We start from the raw sequence: 16,682 nt of genomic DNA, 5'->3' as shown, positions 1-16,682 counted from the left end.
TCAGCCTGCAAGGCCCCCACACACAGTTTCTGGTGCAGAAAAGGACACGGGGGACCTGGTGAACCGTGATCTGAACATCCGCCCAGCACCGTGCCCTTGTGGCAAAGCTGGTGGGTGAGTGGTGTGCTGGGCTGCAGCAGGATTCTTGCCATCTAAGCTTGCAAGTACCTGGAGCTGAATCTGGTGAGGGGTGCCAATGGCAACCAGCAGGGCTTCCCTAAATCCTGAAGTGGCAAAGAGAAGACTAGAGAAAATGTGGACACATTGCTTGATGATGCAGGAGACCTGGTGATGCAGCACCTGGAAAAGGCCGAGGTACTAATGCCACCTTTGTGTGGGCCTTTACGAGTAAAACCAGCTGTGAGATATCCCAGGTCCCAGGGAGAAAGTGTGGAGCAAGGAAGATGTACCCTTGGTGGAAGAGGATTGGCTCAGAGTCTACTTGAGCAAACTGGACATAAAGAAGTCCAGCGGCTCAGAGGGGATGCGCCCACAGGTGCTGAGGGAGATGGCTGATATCACGGTGAGGCCACTCTCAATAATCTTTAAATAATCGTGGCAATGGGGAGAGATGCCCGAAAGGCCGGTTGGCCCAATCCACAACATCAAGGCAGCCTAGGGGGCCACTGCATTGAGAGCAGCCTTGCGGAGAAGGACTTGGGATAGCGGTGGATGACAAAGTGCGTCCTGGGGTGCATCAAACGCAACACGACCAAAGTGCAAAGAGGTGATTATCCTGCTGTATTTTTGTTAATGCAGCTTCACCTGGAGTGCTGCGTGCAGTTCTGGGCAACACAATTTACGCAAGATGTTCAGGTACTAGAACGTGTCCAGGGGAGGGCAACAAAGCTGGCGGAAGGACTGGAAGGCATGTCCTGTGAGAAGCGGCTGAGCACATTGGGTTCTGATGTCAGCGAGTCCCTGAGCGATGGGCAGTGGTGTTACCGCGGGATGGACTGAGACATCTCCAGCCACGCACTGTGATGTCAGCTAGCGATGGATTGTGACCGGGGGTCCCTCACTGCCTGTATCCAGGCGCCCAGTCCCACCCAGCCAGTTCGTGCCCGTAGTCCAGCCGAGCGAGTTTGCGAGGTTTGGAGGGACGAGCGAGGCCTTGGTGCTGGTGCTGTGCTTGGGGAGTTGTTCCTTGCAGCTCTCCGTGCCCGACCCCAGAGCCATCCAAAGATTTTCCCCAGCCCTGCCAGGTTCAGGCAGCCGGGGCAGCCAGGAGACAGCTCGCAGCAGCAGAGGTGAGCTGGGCAGGGACAGCTCAGCCTGGGGAGCGGGGACGCTTTCCTTCTGGAGGCACCTGGGCATTTCTTCCAGCCCTCCCTGTGCCAGCCAACGACCGTGGCCTCTTTTCCTTTTCTAGTGACAGCGGCTGCTGCAGCACCGGTGCGAGGGAGCGGCTCCACATCCCCAGCTCCCCCCAGCCCACTGCAGCGCATGGAGAGCATGGCCACAGAGCTGGACAACCGCTGTCCCATCTGCCTGGACAGCTGGGAGGAGGCCAGCTACGTGATGCCGTGCCTCCACCAGTTCTGTTACCCGTGCATCCTGCGGTGGGCTGAGAGCAAGCCCGAGTGTCCTCTCTGCAAGAGGAGGATCCTCTCCGTCTTGCACTCAGTGCGGGCAGACGATGACTACGCGGAACATGTCATCACACCATCCGTGCCACCATCAGTCCTCGTCCGCCAGGCGGACGGTGCTCCCAGCCACCCAGACACCCCTGACCTCCCTCACCCTGGAGCACCCCAACCACAGGCTGTAGAAGAGGTGCCCAGGGCTACTGTGGGCGGCCTCCAGCCTGAGGAATGGGCGCTGCTTTTCCGACACCATCCAAGCCTCCTTGACATCCTGCTGCGCTGGCTGCAACCAAGGCTGAGGAACATCTTGAGGAACAACTGGATGGAGGCGGCCATGGCAGAGGACACTGTCATGACCATCCTGACCAGCTATGGGGTGGACGAAGAGCTGCTGCTCAGCATGCTGGAGAACTTCCTCCAGGACAGCACGACGACATTCGTGCAACGGTTCATCCGTGTCGCCGTGCAACGGTGCAGCAGGGAGGCCCGCCGTCTGCTGAGCCAGCAGGAGGGTCTCCCCAACCTGCCCGTGCCCCCTCCACCTCTGAGATACGGCACGGAGGAGCTCCCCGGCACCTCGTCTGCTGCTGTTGCTGGGGGTTCCGGCAGCTGCCCCTCTGCTCCCATTGCCAGCCCTGCGGAGCAAGAACAGCCCCAGGAGGAGGCAGGGGAGGCTGTGCCCAGGCCCTCCACTTCCAGCGGGGGCAGGGAACGCTCCCATGGGAGGCCACGGAGACCTCCAAAGAGGAGGGCTGGCAGCTCCGAGGCCTCTCCAGCCAACAAGAGGCCAGCACGGCCTCGGTGATGCTGGAGGGTGCCTCGACTGATGGCCAAACCAGGACTGGGCTGTCAGCTGGGGCATGCGCCAGCCCTCAAGGGCTCCCAGCCTCCCATATTCAAATATCCAAGTAAAGTTAATCCGTGAAAACTACAGAAAATGTCCCAGTGTTACTAAGAGGGGCAACTGGCATTGCCCTTTTGGTTGTTTTGTTGTTGTTGTTGATGTTGTTGCTGTTGTTTTGTCTGGTTTGCTATCATTTGGTTCTGTTTTGTTTTGCCGGGAGGGGTGGGATGTGAACGCTGAGGGGTCCTTCTACACGTGCCGGGCACTATTTTGCTGCTCGCCCTGAAAATCCTGCAGGCCCTGCTCCAGGCCGGCATCTCTGCAGCTGGTCCTGGGGCAGATGTTTCCAGCTGGGGGGTCTCCAGGGCCAGCCTGTGCCCCACTGCTCGTCACCCCAGGCCTGTCCATCTCCTCACCGCAGCCTCTGCGCCCACATCCCGGGGCTCTGCTCTCCTACCAGCCTGCACTGACGGTGCAGCCTCGTTACGGCAGCGCCCAAATCCCTCCTCCTGCGCAGAGTCACAACTTGGTGCTGCTCTCTGCATCACCCTGGGGTCGTACCCTGCCAAGGCAGGAGCTCCGCCACGTTCAACAAGGGGAAGCGCAAAGTCCTGGCCCCGGGAGGGACCACCCCAGGCACCAGCACATGCGGCGAGCTCCCGGCTGGAAAGCAGCCAGGGAAAGGGGACCATGCTGCTGCCCTCAAGCACAGGCTTTCTTCCCGCTCTTCCAGATCCAGCCTTGATGCTGGTGTTTCTTCTCCTCCACCTGGAAAGGATCCATCTGTGGCACATGCTCATCAGAGGCATCCCAAGCAGCTGAGGACTTTGGGTTTGTCTAGTTTGGAGAAAAGGAGGCTGAGGGGCGACCTCACTGTTCTCTACAGCTTCCTGGGGAGGGGACGTGGAGAGGCCGGTGCTGAGCTCTTCTCCCTGGGATACAGCAGCAGGACATGTGGCATGGTTCAAAGCTGTGTCAGGGGAGGTTCAGACTAGCTATTAAGAACCATTTCATCACCAAGAGGGTGGTCAAACACTCAAAGAGTTTCCCGAGAGATGTGGTTGCTACCCCATGCTTTTCAGTGCCTTAAAAGGTGGCATTTGGACTGTGCCCTTCATCATGTGCTTTGACTTGGGCCAGCCGGGAATTGGTCAGGCAGTTGGACTTGATAATTGGTGTAGGGTCCTCACAACTCATATTCTCTCCTCTCCTCTCCTCTCCTCTCCTCTCCTCTCCTCTCCTCTCCTCTCCTCTCCTCTCCTCTCCTCTCCTCTCCTCTCCTCTCCTCTCCTCTCCTCATCTCTTTTGCTGTTGTAGCATCCCATTGGCAATGGATGTAGATGTGCAGGCACTGACCCAGAAGTGAAAGCGGAAGCAAGGAGGGGCAAGGCACAGTTCTCCTCGGACTCTTGCTGGGTGGCTCCGCATGGGAGCTCAGCTGGGCCCTCCAAGTGTTGGAGTGCAGAACAAGCTGTTCCCATGTCTTGGTCTGGTCTAGAGACAGCCCAGCTCGTCTCGCTCTCGGAGCCGGGTGGGTACCAAAGGAGCTCTGCCGAAGGCATCTCAGAGCCCTGTTGGACACTGAGCTGTGCAGGACCACGTCCTGCAGCATGGTCCAAAGGCGTAACAATTCAGAGGGGAGCAAAGAGGTCTCTTTTCAAGACCAGGCTGGAGAAAGCAAGCCCTGAGCCACAGGCTCTGCCCTCCTGGCCAGTGCCGCTTGGAGCAAGAGGATGCACAAGCAGCCTCCTGGCATCCTTTCCAACCTGCCTTTCCCTATAAGCCCATCAATTTCCTTCTTTCATTCCATGTTGCTTCCTGCCCCGTCCAGATGGACCCATCCCCTTTCCCTGCCTCTGGATCTTCCCAGAGACATCGCGGGATGAGCCTCACGTGTTTCCTCAAGCCTCTGAACACCATGTGCCCAGAAAGTCTGGGCATGCCTCACCGCTCTTGCCCTGCATCCTGCAAGAACTCCTCCAGCACCGGAGGCAGTGACCCTCTTCAGCCTGCAAGGCCCCCACACACAGTTTCTGGTGCAGAAAAGGACATGGGGGACCTGGTGAACCGTGATCTGAACATCCGCCCAGCACCGTGCCCTTGTGGCAAAGCTGGTGGGTGAGTGGTGTGCTGGGCTGCAGCAGGATTCTTGCCATCTAAGCTTGCATGTACCTGGAGCTGAATCTGGTGAGGGGTGCCAATGGCAACCAGCAGGGCTTCCCTAAATCCTGAAGTGGCAAAGAGAAGACTAGAGAAAATGTGGACACATTGCTTGATGATGCAGGAGACCTGGTGATGCAGCACCTGGAAAAGGCCGAGGTACTAATGCCACCTTTGTGTGGGCCTTTACGAGTAAAACCAGCTGTGAGATATCCCAGGTCCCAGGGAGAAAGTGTGGAGCAAGGAAGATGTACCCTTGGTGGAAGAGGATTGGCTCAGAGTCTACTTGAGCAAACTGGACATAAAGAAGTCCAGCGGCTCAGAGGGGATGCGCCCACAGGTGCTGAGGGAGATGGCTGATATCACGGTGAGGCCACTCTCAATAATCTTTAAATAATCGTGGCAATGGGGAGAGATGCCCGAAAGGCCGGTTGGCCCAATCCACAACATCAAGGCAGCCTAGGGGGCCACTGCATTGAGAGCAGCCTTGCGGAGAAGGACTTGGGATAGCGGTGGATGACAAAGTGCGTCCTGGGGTGCATCAAACGCAACACGACCAAAGTGCAAAGAGGTGATTATCCTGCTGTATTTTTGTTAATGCAGCTTCACCTGGAGTGCTGCGTGCAGTTCTGGGCAACACAATTTACGCAAGATGTTCAGGTACTAGAACGTGTCCAGGGGAGGGCAACAAAGCTGGCGGAAGGACTGGAAGGCATGTCCTGTGAGAAGCGGCTGAGCACATTGGGTTCTGATGTCAGCGAGTCCCTGAGCGATGGGCAGTGGTGTTACCGCGGGATGGACTGAGACATCTCCAGCCACGCACTGTGATGTCAGCTAGCGATGGATTGTGACCGGGGGTCCCTCACTGCCTGTATCCAGGCGCCCAGTCCCACCCGGCCAGTTCGTGCCCGTAGTCCAGCCGAGCGAGTTTGCGAGGTTTGGAGGGACGAGCGAGGCCTTGGTGCTGGTGCTGTGCTTGGGGAGTTGTTCCTTGCAGCTCTCCGTGCCCGACCCCAGAGCCATCCAAAGATTTTCCCCAGCCCTGCCAGGTTCAGGCAGCCGGGGCAGCCAGGAGACAGCTCGCAGCAGCAGAGGTGAGCTGGGCAGGGACAGCTCAGCCTGGGGAGCGGGGACGCTTTCCTTCTGGAGGCACCTGGGCATTTCTTCCAGCCCTCCCTGTGCCAGCCAACGACCGTGGCCTCTTTTCCTTTTCTAGTGACAGCGGCTGCTGCAGCACCGGTGCGAGGGAGCGGCTCCACATCCCCAGCTCCCCCCAGCCCACTGCAGCGCATGGAGAGCATGGCCACAGAGCTGGACAACCGCTGTCCCATCTGCCTGGACAGCTGGGAGGAGGCCAGCTACGTGATGCCGTGCCTCCACCAGTTCTGTTACCCGTGCATCCTGCGGTGGGCTGAGAGCAAGCCCGAGTGTCCTCTCTGCAAGAGGAGGATCCTCTCCGTCTTGCACTCAGTGCGGGCAGACGATGACTACGCGGAACACGTCATCACACCATCCGTGCCACCATCAGTCCTCGTCCGCCAGGCGGACGGTGCTCCCAGCCACCCAGACACCCCTGACCTCCCTCACCCTGGAGCACCCCAACCACAGGCTGTAGAAGAGGTGCCCAGGGCTACTGTGGGCGGCCTCCAGCCTGAGGAATGGGCGCTGCTTTTCCGACACCATCCAAGCCTCCTTGACATCCTGCTGCGCTGGCTGCAACCAAGGCTGAGGAACATCTTGAGGAACAACTGGATGGAGGCGGCCATGGCAGAGGACACTGTCATGACCATCCTGACCAGCTATGGGGTGGACGAAGAGCTGCTGCTCAGCATGCTGGAGAACTTCCTCCAGGACAGCACGACGACATTCGTGCAACGGTTCATCCGTGTCGCCGTGCAACGGTGCAGCAGGGAGGCCCGCCGTCTGCTGAGCCAGCAGGAGGGTCTCCCCAACCTGCCCGTGCCCCCTCCACCTCTGAGATACGGCACGGAGGAGCTCCCCGGCACCTCGTCTGCTGCTGTTGCTGGGGGTTCCGGCAGCTGCCCCTCTGCTCCCATTGCCAGCCCTGCGGAGCAAGAACAGCCCCAGGAGGAGGCAGGGGAGGCTGTGCCCAGGCCCTCCACTTCCAGCGGGGGCAGGGAACGCTCCCATGGGAGGCCACGGAGACCTCCAAAGAGGAGGGCTGGCAGCTCCGAGGCCTCTCCAGCCAACAAGAGGCCAGCACGGCCTCGGTGATGCTGGAGGGTGCCTCGACTGATGGCCAAACCAGGACTGGGCTGTCAGCTGGGGCATGCGCCAGCCCTCAAGGGCTCCCAGCCTCCCATATTCAAATATCCAAGTAAAGTTAATCCGTGAAAACTACAGAAAATGTCTCAGTGTTTCTAGGAGGGCAACTGGCATTGCCCTTTTGGTTGTTGTGGTGATGTTGTTGCTGTTGTTTTGTCTGGTTTGCTATCATTTGGTTCTGTTTTGTTTTGCCGGGAGGGGTGGGATGTGAACGCTGAGGGGTCCTTCTACACGTGCCGGGCACTATTTTGCTGCTCGCCCTGAAAATCCTGCAGGCCCCGCTCCAGGCCGGCATCTCTGCAGCTGGTCCTGGGGCAGATGCTTCCAGCTGGGGGGTCTCCAGGGCCAGCCTGTGCCCCACTGCTCGTCACCCCAGGCCTGTTCATCTCCTCACCGCAGCCTCTGCGCCCACATCCCGGGGCTCTGCTCTCCTACCAGCCTGCACTGACGGTGCAGCCTCGTTACGGCAGCGCCCAAATCCCTCCTCCTGCGCAGAGTCACAACTTGGTGCTGCTCTCTGCATCACCCTGGGGTCGTACCCTGCCAAGGCAGGAGCTCCGCCACGTTCAACAAGGGGAAGCGCAAAGTCCTGGCCCCGGGAGGGACCACCCCAGGCACCAGCACATGCGGCGAGCTCCCGGCTGGAAAGCAGCCAGGGAAAGGGGACCATGCTGCTGCCCTCGAGCACAGGCTTTCTTCCCGCTCTTCCAGATCCAGCCTTGATGCTGGTGTTTCTTCTCCTCCACCTGGAAAGGATCCATCTGTGGCACATGCTCATCAGAGGCATCCCAAGCAGCTGAGGACTTTGGGTTTGTCTAGTTTGGAGAAAAGGAGGCTGAGGGGCGACCTCACTGCTCTCTACAGCTTCCTGGGGAGGGGACGTGGAGAGGCCGGTGCTGAGCTCTTCTCCCTGGGATACAGCAGCAGGACATGTGGCATGGTTCAAAGCTGTGTCAGGGGAGGTTCAGACTAGCTATTAAGAACCATTTCATCACCAAGAGGGTGGTCAAACACTCAAATAGTTTCCCGAGAGATGTGGTTGCTACCCCATGCTTGTCAGTGCCTTAAAAGGTGGCATTTGGACTGTGCCCTTCATCATGTGCTTTAACTTGGGCCAGCCGGGAATTGGTCAGGCAGTTGGACTTGATAATTGGTGTAGGGTCCTCACAACTCATATTCTCTCCTCTCCTCTCCTCTCCTCTCCTCTCCTCTCCTCTCCTCTCCTCTCCTCTCCTCTCCTCTCCTCTCCTCTCCTCTCCTCTCCTCTCCTCATCTCTTTTGCTGTTGTAGCATCCCATTGGCAATGGATGTAGATGTGCAGGCACTGACCCAGAAGTGAAAGCGGAAGCAAGGAGGGGCAAGGCACAGCTCTCCTCGGACTCTTGCTGGGTGGCTCCGCATGGGAGCTCAGCTGGGCCCTCCAAGTGTTGGAGTGCAGAACAAGCTGTTCCCATGCCTTGGTCTGGTCTAGAGACAGCCCAGCTTGTCTCGCTCTCAGAGCCGGGTGGGTACCAAAGGAGCTCTGCCGAAGGCATCTCAGAGCCCTGTTGGACACTGAGCTGTGCAGGACCACGTCCTGCAGCATGGTCCAAAGGCGTAACAATTCAGAGGGGAGCAAAGAGGTCTCTTTTCAAGACCAGGCTGGAGAAAGCAAGCCCTGAGCCACAGGCTCTGCCCTCCTGGCCAGTGCCGCTTGGAGCAAGAGGATGCACAAGCAGCCTCCTGGCATCCTTTCCAACCTGCCTTTCCCTATAAGCCCATCAATTTCCTTCTTTCATTCCATGTTGCTTCCTGCCCCGTCCAGATGGACCCATCCCCTTTCCCTGCCTCTGGATCTTCCCAGAGACATCGCGGGATAAGCCTCACGTGTTTCCTCAAGCCTCTGAACACCATGTGCCCAGAAAGTCTGGGCATGCCTCACCGCTCTTGCCCTGCATCCTGCAAGAACTCCTCCAGCACCGGAGGCAGTGACCCTCTTCAGCCTGCAAGGCCCCCACACACAGTTTCTGGTGCAGAAAAGGACATGGGGGACCTGGTGAACTGTGATCTGAACATCCGCCCAGCACTGTGCCCTTGTGGCAAAGCTGGTGGGTGAGTGGTGTGCTGGGCTGCAGCAGGATTCTTGCCATCTAAGCTTGCACGTACCTGGAGCTGAATCTGGTGAGGGGTGCCAATGGCAACCAGCAGGGCTTCCCTAAATCCTGAAGTGGCAAAGAGAAGACTAGAGAAAATGTGGACACATTGCTTGATGATGCAGGAGACCTGGTGATGCAGCACCTGGAAAAGGCCGAGGTACTAATGCCACCTTTGTGTGGGCCTTTACGAGTAAAACCAGCTGTGAGATATCCCAGGTCCCAGGGAGAAAGTGTGGAGCAAGGAAGATGTACCCTTGGTGGAAGAGGATTGGCTCAGAGTCTACTTGAGCAAACTGGACATAAAGAAGTCCAGCGGCTCAGAGGGGATGCGCCCACAGGTGCTGAGGGAGATGGCTGATATCACGGTGAGGCCACTCTCAATAATCTTTAAATAATCGTGGCAATGGGGAGAGATGCCCAAAAGGCCAGTTGGCCCAATCCACAACATCAAGGCAGCCTAGGGGGCCACTGCATTGAGAGCAGCCTTGCGGAGAAGGACTTGGGATAGCGGTGGATGACAAAGTGCATCCTGGGGTGCATCAAACGCAACACGACCAAAGTGCAAAGAGGTGATTATCCTGCTGTATTTTTGTTAATGCAGCTTCACCTGGAGTGCTGCGTGCAGTTCTGGGCAACACAATTTACGCAAGATGTTCAGGTACTAGAACGTGTCCAGGGGAGGGCAACAAAGCTGGCGGAAGGACTGGAAGGCATGTCCTGTGAGAAGCGGCTGAGCACATTGGGTTCTGATGTCAGCGAGTCCCTGAGCGATGGGCAGTGGTGTTACCGCGGGATGGACTGAGACATCTCCAGCCACGCGCTGTGATGTCAGCTAGCGATGGATTGTGACCGGGGGTCCCTCACTGCCTGTATCCAGGCGCCCAGTCCCACCCGGCCAGTTCGTGCCCGTAGTCCAGCCGAGCGAGTTTGCGAGGTTTGGAGGGACGAGCGAGGCCTTGGTGCTGGTGCTGTGCTTGGGGAGTTGTTCCTTGCAGCTCTCCGTGCCCGACCCCAGAGCCATCCAAAGATTTTCCCCAGCCCTGCCAGGTTCAGGCAGCCGGGGCAGCCAGGAGACAGCTCGCAGCAGCAGAGGTGAGCTGGGCAGGGACAGCTCAGCCTGGGGAGCGGGGACGCTTTCCTTCTGGAGGCACCTGGGCATTTCTTCCAGCCCTCCCTGTGCCAGCCAACGACCATGGCCTCTTTTCCTTTTCTAGTGACAGCGGCTGCTGCAGCACCGGTGCGAGGGAGCGGCTCCACATCCCCAGCTCCCCCCAGCCCACTGCAGCGCATGGAGAGCATGGCCACAGAGCTGGACAACCGCTGTCCCATCTGCCTGGACAGCTGGGAGGAGGCCAGCTACGTGATGCTGTGCCTCCACCAGTTCTGTTACCCGTGCATCCTGCGGTGGGCTGAGAGCAAGCCCGAGTGTCCTCTCTGCAAGAGGAGGATCCTCTCCGTCTTGCACTCAGTGCGGGCAGACGATGACTACGCGGAACACGTCATCACACCATCCGTGCCACCATCAGTCCTCGTCCGCCAGGCGGACGGTGCTCCCAGCCACCCAGACACCCCTGACCTCCCTCACCCTGGAGCACCCCAACCACAGGCTGTAGAAGAGGTGCCCAGGGCTACTGTGGGCGGCCTCCAGCCTGAGGAATGGGCGCTGCTTTTCCGACACCATCCAAGCCTCCTTGACATCCTGCTGCGCTGGCTGCAACCAAGGCTGAGGAACATCCTGAGGAACAACTGGATGGAGGCGGCCATGGCAGAGGACACTGTCATGACCATCCTGACCAGCTATGGGGTGGACGAAGAGCAGCTGGTCAGCATGCTGGAGAACTTCCTCCAGGACAGCACGACGACATTCGTGCAACGGTTCATCCGTGTCGCCGTGCAACGGTGCAGCAGGGAGGCCCGCCGTCTGCTGAGCCAGCAGGAGGGTCTCCCCAACCTGCCTGTGCCCCCTCCACCTCTGAGATACGGCACGGAGGAGCTCCCCAGCACCTCGTCTGCTGCTGTTGCTGGGGGTTCCGGCAGCTGCCCCTCTGCTCCCATTGCCAGCCCTGCGGAGCAAGAACAGCCCCAGGAGGAGGCAGGGGAGGCTGTGCCCAGGCCCTCCACTTCCAGCCGGGGCAGGGAACGCTCCCATGGGAGGCCACGGAGACCTCCAAAGAGGAGGGCTGGCAGCTCCGAGGCCTCTCCAGCCAACAAGAGGCCAGCATGGCCTCGGTGATGCTGGAGGGTGCCTCGACTGATGGCCAAACCAGGACTGGGCTGTCAGCTGGGGCATGCGCCAGCCCTCAAGGGCTCCCAGCCTCCCATATTCAAATATCCAAGTAAAGTTAATCCGTGAAAACTACAGAAAATGTCCCAGTGTTACTAAGAGGGGCAACTGGCATTGCCCTTTTGGTTGTTTTGTTGTTGTTGTTGTTGTTGATGTTGTTGCTGTTGTTTTGTCTGGTTTGCTATCATTTGGTTCTGTTTTGTTTTGCCGGGAGGGGTGGGATGTGAACGCTGAGGGGTCCTTCTACACGTGCCGGGCACTATTTTGCTGCTCGCCCTGAAAATCCTGCAGGCCCCGCTCCAGGCCGGCATCTCTGCAGCTGGTCCTGGGGCAGATGTTTCCAGCTGGGGGGTCTCCAGGGCCAGCCTGTGCCCCACTGCTCGTCACCCCAGGCCTGTCCATCTCCTCACCGCAGCCTCTGCGCCCACATCCCGGGGCTCTGCTCTCCTACCAGCCTGCACTGACGGTGCGGCCTCGTTACGGCAGCGCCCAAATCCCTCCTCCTGCGCAGAGTCACAACTTGGTGCTGCTCTCTGCATCACCCTGGGGTCGTACCCTGCCAAGGCAGGAGCTCCGCCACGTTCAACAAGGGGAAGCGCAAAGTCCTGGCCCCGGGAGGGACCACCCCAGGCACCAGCACATGCGGCGAGCTCCCGGCTGGAAAGCAGCCAGGGAAAGGGGACCATGCTGCTGCCCTCGAGCACAGGCTTTCTTCCCGCTCTTCCAGATCCAGCCTTGATGCTGGTGTTTCTTCTCCTCCACCTGGAAAGGATCCATCTGTGGCACATGCTCATCAGAGGCATCCCAAGCAGCTGAGGACTTTGGGTTTGTCTAGTTTGGAGAAAAGGAGGCTGAGGGGCGACCTCACTGCTCTCTACAGCTTCCTGGGGAGGGGACGTGGAGAGGCCGGTGCTGAGCTCTTCTCCCTGGGATACAGCAGCAGGACATGTGGCATGGTTCAAAGCTGTGTCAGGGGAGGTTCAGACTAGCTATTAAGAACCATTTCATCACCAAGAGGGTGGTCAAACACTCAAATAGTTTCCCGAGAGATGTGGTTGCTACCCCATGCTTTTCAGTGCCTTAAAAGGTGGCATTTGGACTGTGCCCTTCATCATGTGCTTTGACTTGGGCCAGCCGGGAATTGGTCAGGCAGTTGGACTTGGTAATTGGTGTAGGGTCCTGACAACTCATATTCTCTCCTCTCCTCTCCTCTCCTCTCCTCTCCTCTCCTCTCCTCTCCTCTCCTCTCCTCTCCTCTCCTCTCCTCTCCTCTCCTCTCCTCTCCTCTCCTCTCCTCTCCTCATCTCTTTTGCTGTTGTAGCATCCCATTGGCAATGGATGTAGATGTGCAGGCACTGACCCAGAAGTGAAAGCGGAAGCAAGGAGGGGCAAGGCACAGTTCTCCTCGGACTCTTGCTGGGTGGCTCCGCATGGGAGCTCAGCTGGGCCCTCCAAGTGTTGGAGTGCAGAACAAGCTGTTCCCATGCCTTGGTCTGGTCTAGAGACAGCCCAGCTTGTCTCGCTCTCAGAGCCGGGTGGGTACCAAAGGAGCTCTGCCGAAGGCATCTCAGAGCCCTGTTGGACACTGAGCTGTGCAGGACCACGTCCTGCAGCATGGTCCAAAGGCGTAACAATTCAGAGGGGAGCAAAGAGGTCTCTTTTCAAGACCAGGCTGGAGAAAGCAAGCCCTGAGCCACAGGCTCTGCCCTCCTGGCCAGTGCCGCTTGGAGCAAGAGGATGCACAAGCAGCCTCCTGGCATCCTTTCCAACCTGCCGTTCCCTATAAGCCCATCAATTTCCTTCTTTCATTCCATGTTGCTTCCTGCCCCGTCCAGATGGACCCATCCCCTTTCCCTGCCTCTGGATCTTCCCAGAGACATCGCGGGATGAGCCTCGCGTGTTTCCTCAAGCCTCTGAACACCATGTGCCCAGAAAGTCTGGGCATGCCTCACCGCTCTTGCCCTGCATCCTGCAAGAACTCCTCCAGCACCGGAGGCAGTGACCCTCTTCAGCCTGCAAGGCCCCCACACACAGTTTCCGGTGCAGAAAAGGACATGGGGGACCTGGTGAACCGTGATCTGAACATCCGCCCAGCACTGTGCCCTTGTGGCAAAGCTGGTGGGTGAGTGGTGTGCTGGGCTGCAGCGGGATTCTTGCCATCTAAGCTTGCAAGTACCTGGAGCTGAATCTGGTGAGGGGTGCCAATGGCAACCAGCAGGGCTTCCCTAAATCCTGAAGTGGCAAAGAGAAGACTAGAGAAAATGTGGACACATTGCTTGATGATGCAGGAAACCTGGTGATGCAGCACATGGAAAAGGCCGAGGTACTAATGCCACCTTTGTGTGGGCCTTTACGAGTAAAACCAGCTGTGAGACATCCCAGGTCCCAGGGAGAAAGTGTGGAGCAAGGAAGATGTACCCTTGGTGGAAGAGGATTGGCTCAGAGTCTACTTGAGCAAACTGGACATAAAGAAGTCCAGCGGCTCAGAGGGGATGCGCCCACAGGTGCTGAGGGAGATGGCTGATATCACGGTGAGGCCACTCTCAATAATCTTTAAATAATCGTGGCAATGGGGAGAGATGCCCGAAAGGCCAGTTGGCCCAATCCACAACATCAAGGCAGCCTAGGGGGCCACTGCATTGAGAGCAGCCTTGCGGAGAAGGACTTGGGATAGCGGTGGATGACAAAGTGCGTCCTGGGGTGCATCAAACGCAACACGACCAAAGTGCAAAGAGGTGATTATCCTGCTGTATTTTTGTTAATGCAGCTTCACCTGGAGTGCTGCGTGCAGTTCTGGGCAACACAATTTACGCAAGACGTTCAGGTACTAGAACGTGTCCAGGGGAGGGCAACAAAGCTGGCGGAAGGACTGGAAGGCATGTCCTGTGAGAAGCGGCTGAGCACATTGGGTTCTGATGTCAGCGAGTCCCTGAGCGATGGGCAGTGGTGTTACCGCGGGATGGACTGAGACATCTCCAGCCACGCGCTGTGATGTCAGCTAGCGATGGATTGTGACCGGGGGTCCCTCACTGCCTGTATCCAGGCGCCCAGTCCCACCCAGCCAGTTCGTGCCCGTAGTCCAGCCGAGCGAGTTTGCGAGGTTTGGAGGGACGAGCGAGGCCTTGGTGCTGGTGCTGTGCTTGGGGAGTTGTTCCTTGCAGCTCTCCGTGCCCGACCCCAGAGCCATCCAAAGATTTTCCCCAGCCCTGCCAGGTTCAGGCAGCCGGGGCAGCCAGGAGACAGCTCGCAGCAGCAGAGGTGAGCTGGGCAGGGACAGCTCAGCCTGGGGAGCGGGGACGCTTTCCTTCTGGAGGCACCTGGGCATTTCTTCCAGCCCTCCCTGTGCCAGCCAACGACCGTGGCCTCTTTTCCTTTTCTAGTGACAGCGGCTGCTGCAGCACCGGTGCGAGGGAGCGGCTCCACATCCCCAGCTCCCCCCAGCCCACTGCAGCGCATGGAGAGCATGGCCACAGAGCTGGACAACCGCTGTCCCATCTGCCTGGACAGCTGGGAGGAGGCCAGCTACGTGATGCCGTGCCTCCACCAGTTCTGTTACCCGTGCATCCTGCGGTGGGCTGAGAGCAAGCCCGAGTGTCCTCTCTGCAAGAGGAGGATCCTCTCCGTCTTGCACTCAGTGCGGGCAGACGATGACTACGCGGAACACGTCATCACACCATCCGTGCCACCATCAGTCCTCGTCCGCCAGGCGGACGGTGCTCCCAGCCACCCAGACACCCCTGACCTCCCTCACCCTGGAGCACCCCAACCACAGGCTGTAGAAGAGGTGCTCAGGGCTACTGTGGGCGGCCTCCAGCCTGAGGAATGGGCGCTGCTTTTCCGACACCATCCAAGCCTCCTTGACGTCCTGCTGCGCTGGCTGCAACCAAGGCTGAGGAACATCTTGAGGAACAACTGGATGGAGGCGGCCATGGCAGAGGACACTGTCATGACCATCCTGACCAGCTATGGGGTGGACGAAGAGCTGCTGGTCAGCATGCTGGAGAACTTCCTCCAGGACAGCACGACGACATTCGTGCAACGGTTCATCCGTGTCGCCGTGCAACGGTGCAGCAGGGAGGCCCGCCGTCTGCTGAGCCAGCAGGAGGGTCTCCCCAACCTGCCTGTGCCCCCTCCACCTCTGAGATACGGCACGGAGGAGCTCCCCGGCACCTCGTCTGCTGCTGTTGCTGGGGGTTCCGGCAGCTGCCCCTCTGCTCCCATTGCCAGCCCTGCGGAGCAAGAACAGCCCCAGGAGGAGGCAGGGGAGGCTGTGCCCAGGCCCTCCACTTCCAGCCGGGGCAGGGAACACTCCCATGGGAGGCCACGGAGACCTCCAAAGAGGAGGGCTGGCAGCTCCGAGGCCTCTCCAGCCAACAAGAGGCCAGCACGGCCTCGGTGATGCTGGAGGGTGCCTCGACTGATGGCCAAACCAGGACTGGGCTGTCAGCTGGGGCATGCGCCAGCCCTCAAGGGCTCCCAGCCTCCCGTATTCAAATATCCAAGTAAAGTTAATCCGTGAAAACTACAGAAAATGTCCCAGTGTTACTAAGAGGGGCAACTGGCATTGCCCTTTTGGTTGTTTTGTTGTTGTTGTTGTTGTTGATGTTGTTGCTGTTGTTTTGTCTGGTTTGCTATCATTTGGTTCTGTTTTGTTTTGCCGGGAGGGGTGGGATGTGAACGCTGAGGGGTCCTTCTACACGTGCCGGGCACTATTTTGCTGCTCGCCCTGAAAATCCTGCAGGCCCCGCTCCAGGCCTGCATCTCTGCAGCTGGTCCTGGGGCAGATGTTTCCAGCTGGGGGGTCTCCAGGGCCAGCCTGTGCCCCACTGCTCGTCACCCCAGGCCTGTCCATCTCCTCACCGCAGCCTCTGCGCCCACATCCCGGGGCTCTGCTCTCCTACCAGCCTGCACTGACGGTGCAGCCTCGTTACGGCAGCGCCCAAATCCCTCCTCCTGCGCAGAGTCACAACTTGGTGCTGCTCTCTGCATCACCCTGGGGTCGTACCCTGCCAAGGCAGGAGCTCCGCCACGTTCAACAAGGGGAAGCGCAAAGTCCTGGCCCTGGGAGGGACCACCCCAGGCACCAGCACATGCGGCGAGCTCCCGGCTGGAAAGCAGCCAGGGAAAGGGGACCATGCTGCTGCCCTCGAGCACAGGCTTTCTTCCCGCTCTTCCAGATCCAGCCTTGATGCTGGTGTTTCTTCTCCTCCACCTGGAAAGGATCCATCTGTGGCACATGCTCATCAGAGGCATCCCAAGCAGCTGAGGACTTTGGGTTTGTCTAGTTTGGAGAAAAGGAGGCTGAGGGGCGACCTCACTGCTCTCTACAGCTTCCTGGGGAGGGGACGTGGAGAGGCCGGTGCTGAGCTCTTCTCCCTGGCATACAG

At 58.8% G+C, this 16,682-nt stretch overlaps 3 protein-coding genes across 3 annotated transcripts; all 3 read left to right on the top strand.

The window, feature by feature from the left end:
- Positions 1–1,455: 1,455 nt before the first annotated feature.
- On the top strand, positions 1,456–2,391 carry LOC136002084 (polycomb group RING finger protein 2-like). The gene has a single exon (XM_065656918.1). The coding sequence runs from the start codon at positions 1,456–1,458 to the stop codon at positions 2,389–2,391; it is 936 nt and encodes a 311-aa protein (XP_065512990.1).
- Positions 2,392–5,889: 3,498 nt separating this feature from the next.
- LOC136002083 (polycomb group RING finger protein 2-like) lies at positions 5,890–6,825 on the top strand. Its single transcript, XM_065656917.1, has one exon. It carries the CDS (start codon positions 5,890–5,892, stop codon positions 6,823–6,825), a length of 936 nt encoding a protein of 311 aa, XP_065512989.1.
- A 7,933-nt stretch (positions 6,826–14,758) lies between these two features.
- Positions 14,759–15,694, top strand: LOC136002082 (polycomb group RING finger protein 2-like). The gene has a single exon (XM_065656916.1). It carries the CDS (start codon positions 14,759–14,761, stop codon positions 15,692–15,694), a length of 936 nt encoding a protein of 311 aa, XP_065512988.1.
- The last annotated feature ends 988 nt before the right edge of the window (positions 15,695–16,682 follow it).

This window comes from Caloenas nicobarica, chromosome Z, assembly GCF_036013445.1.
Source record: "Caloenas nicobarica isolate bCalNic1 chromosome Z, bCalNic1.hap1, whole genome shotgun sequence".
Taxonomy (NCBI): Eukaryota; Metazoa; Chordata; class Aves; order Columbiformes; family Columbidae; genus Caloenas; species Caloenas nicobarica.
This window is presented reverse-complemented; position numbering and strand designations above follow the sequence as displayed.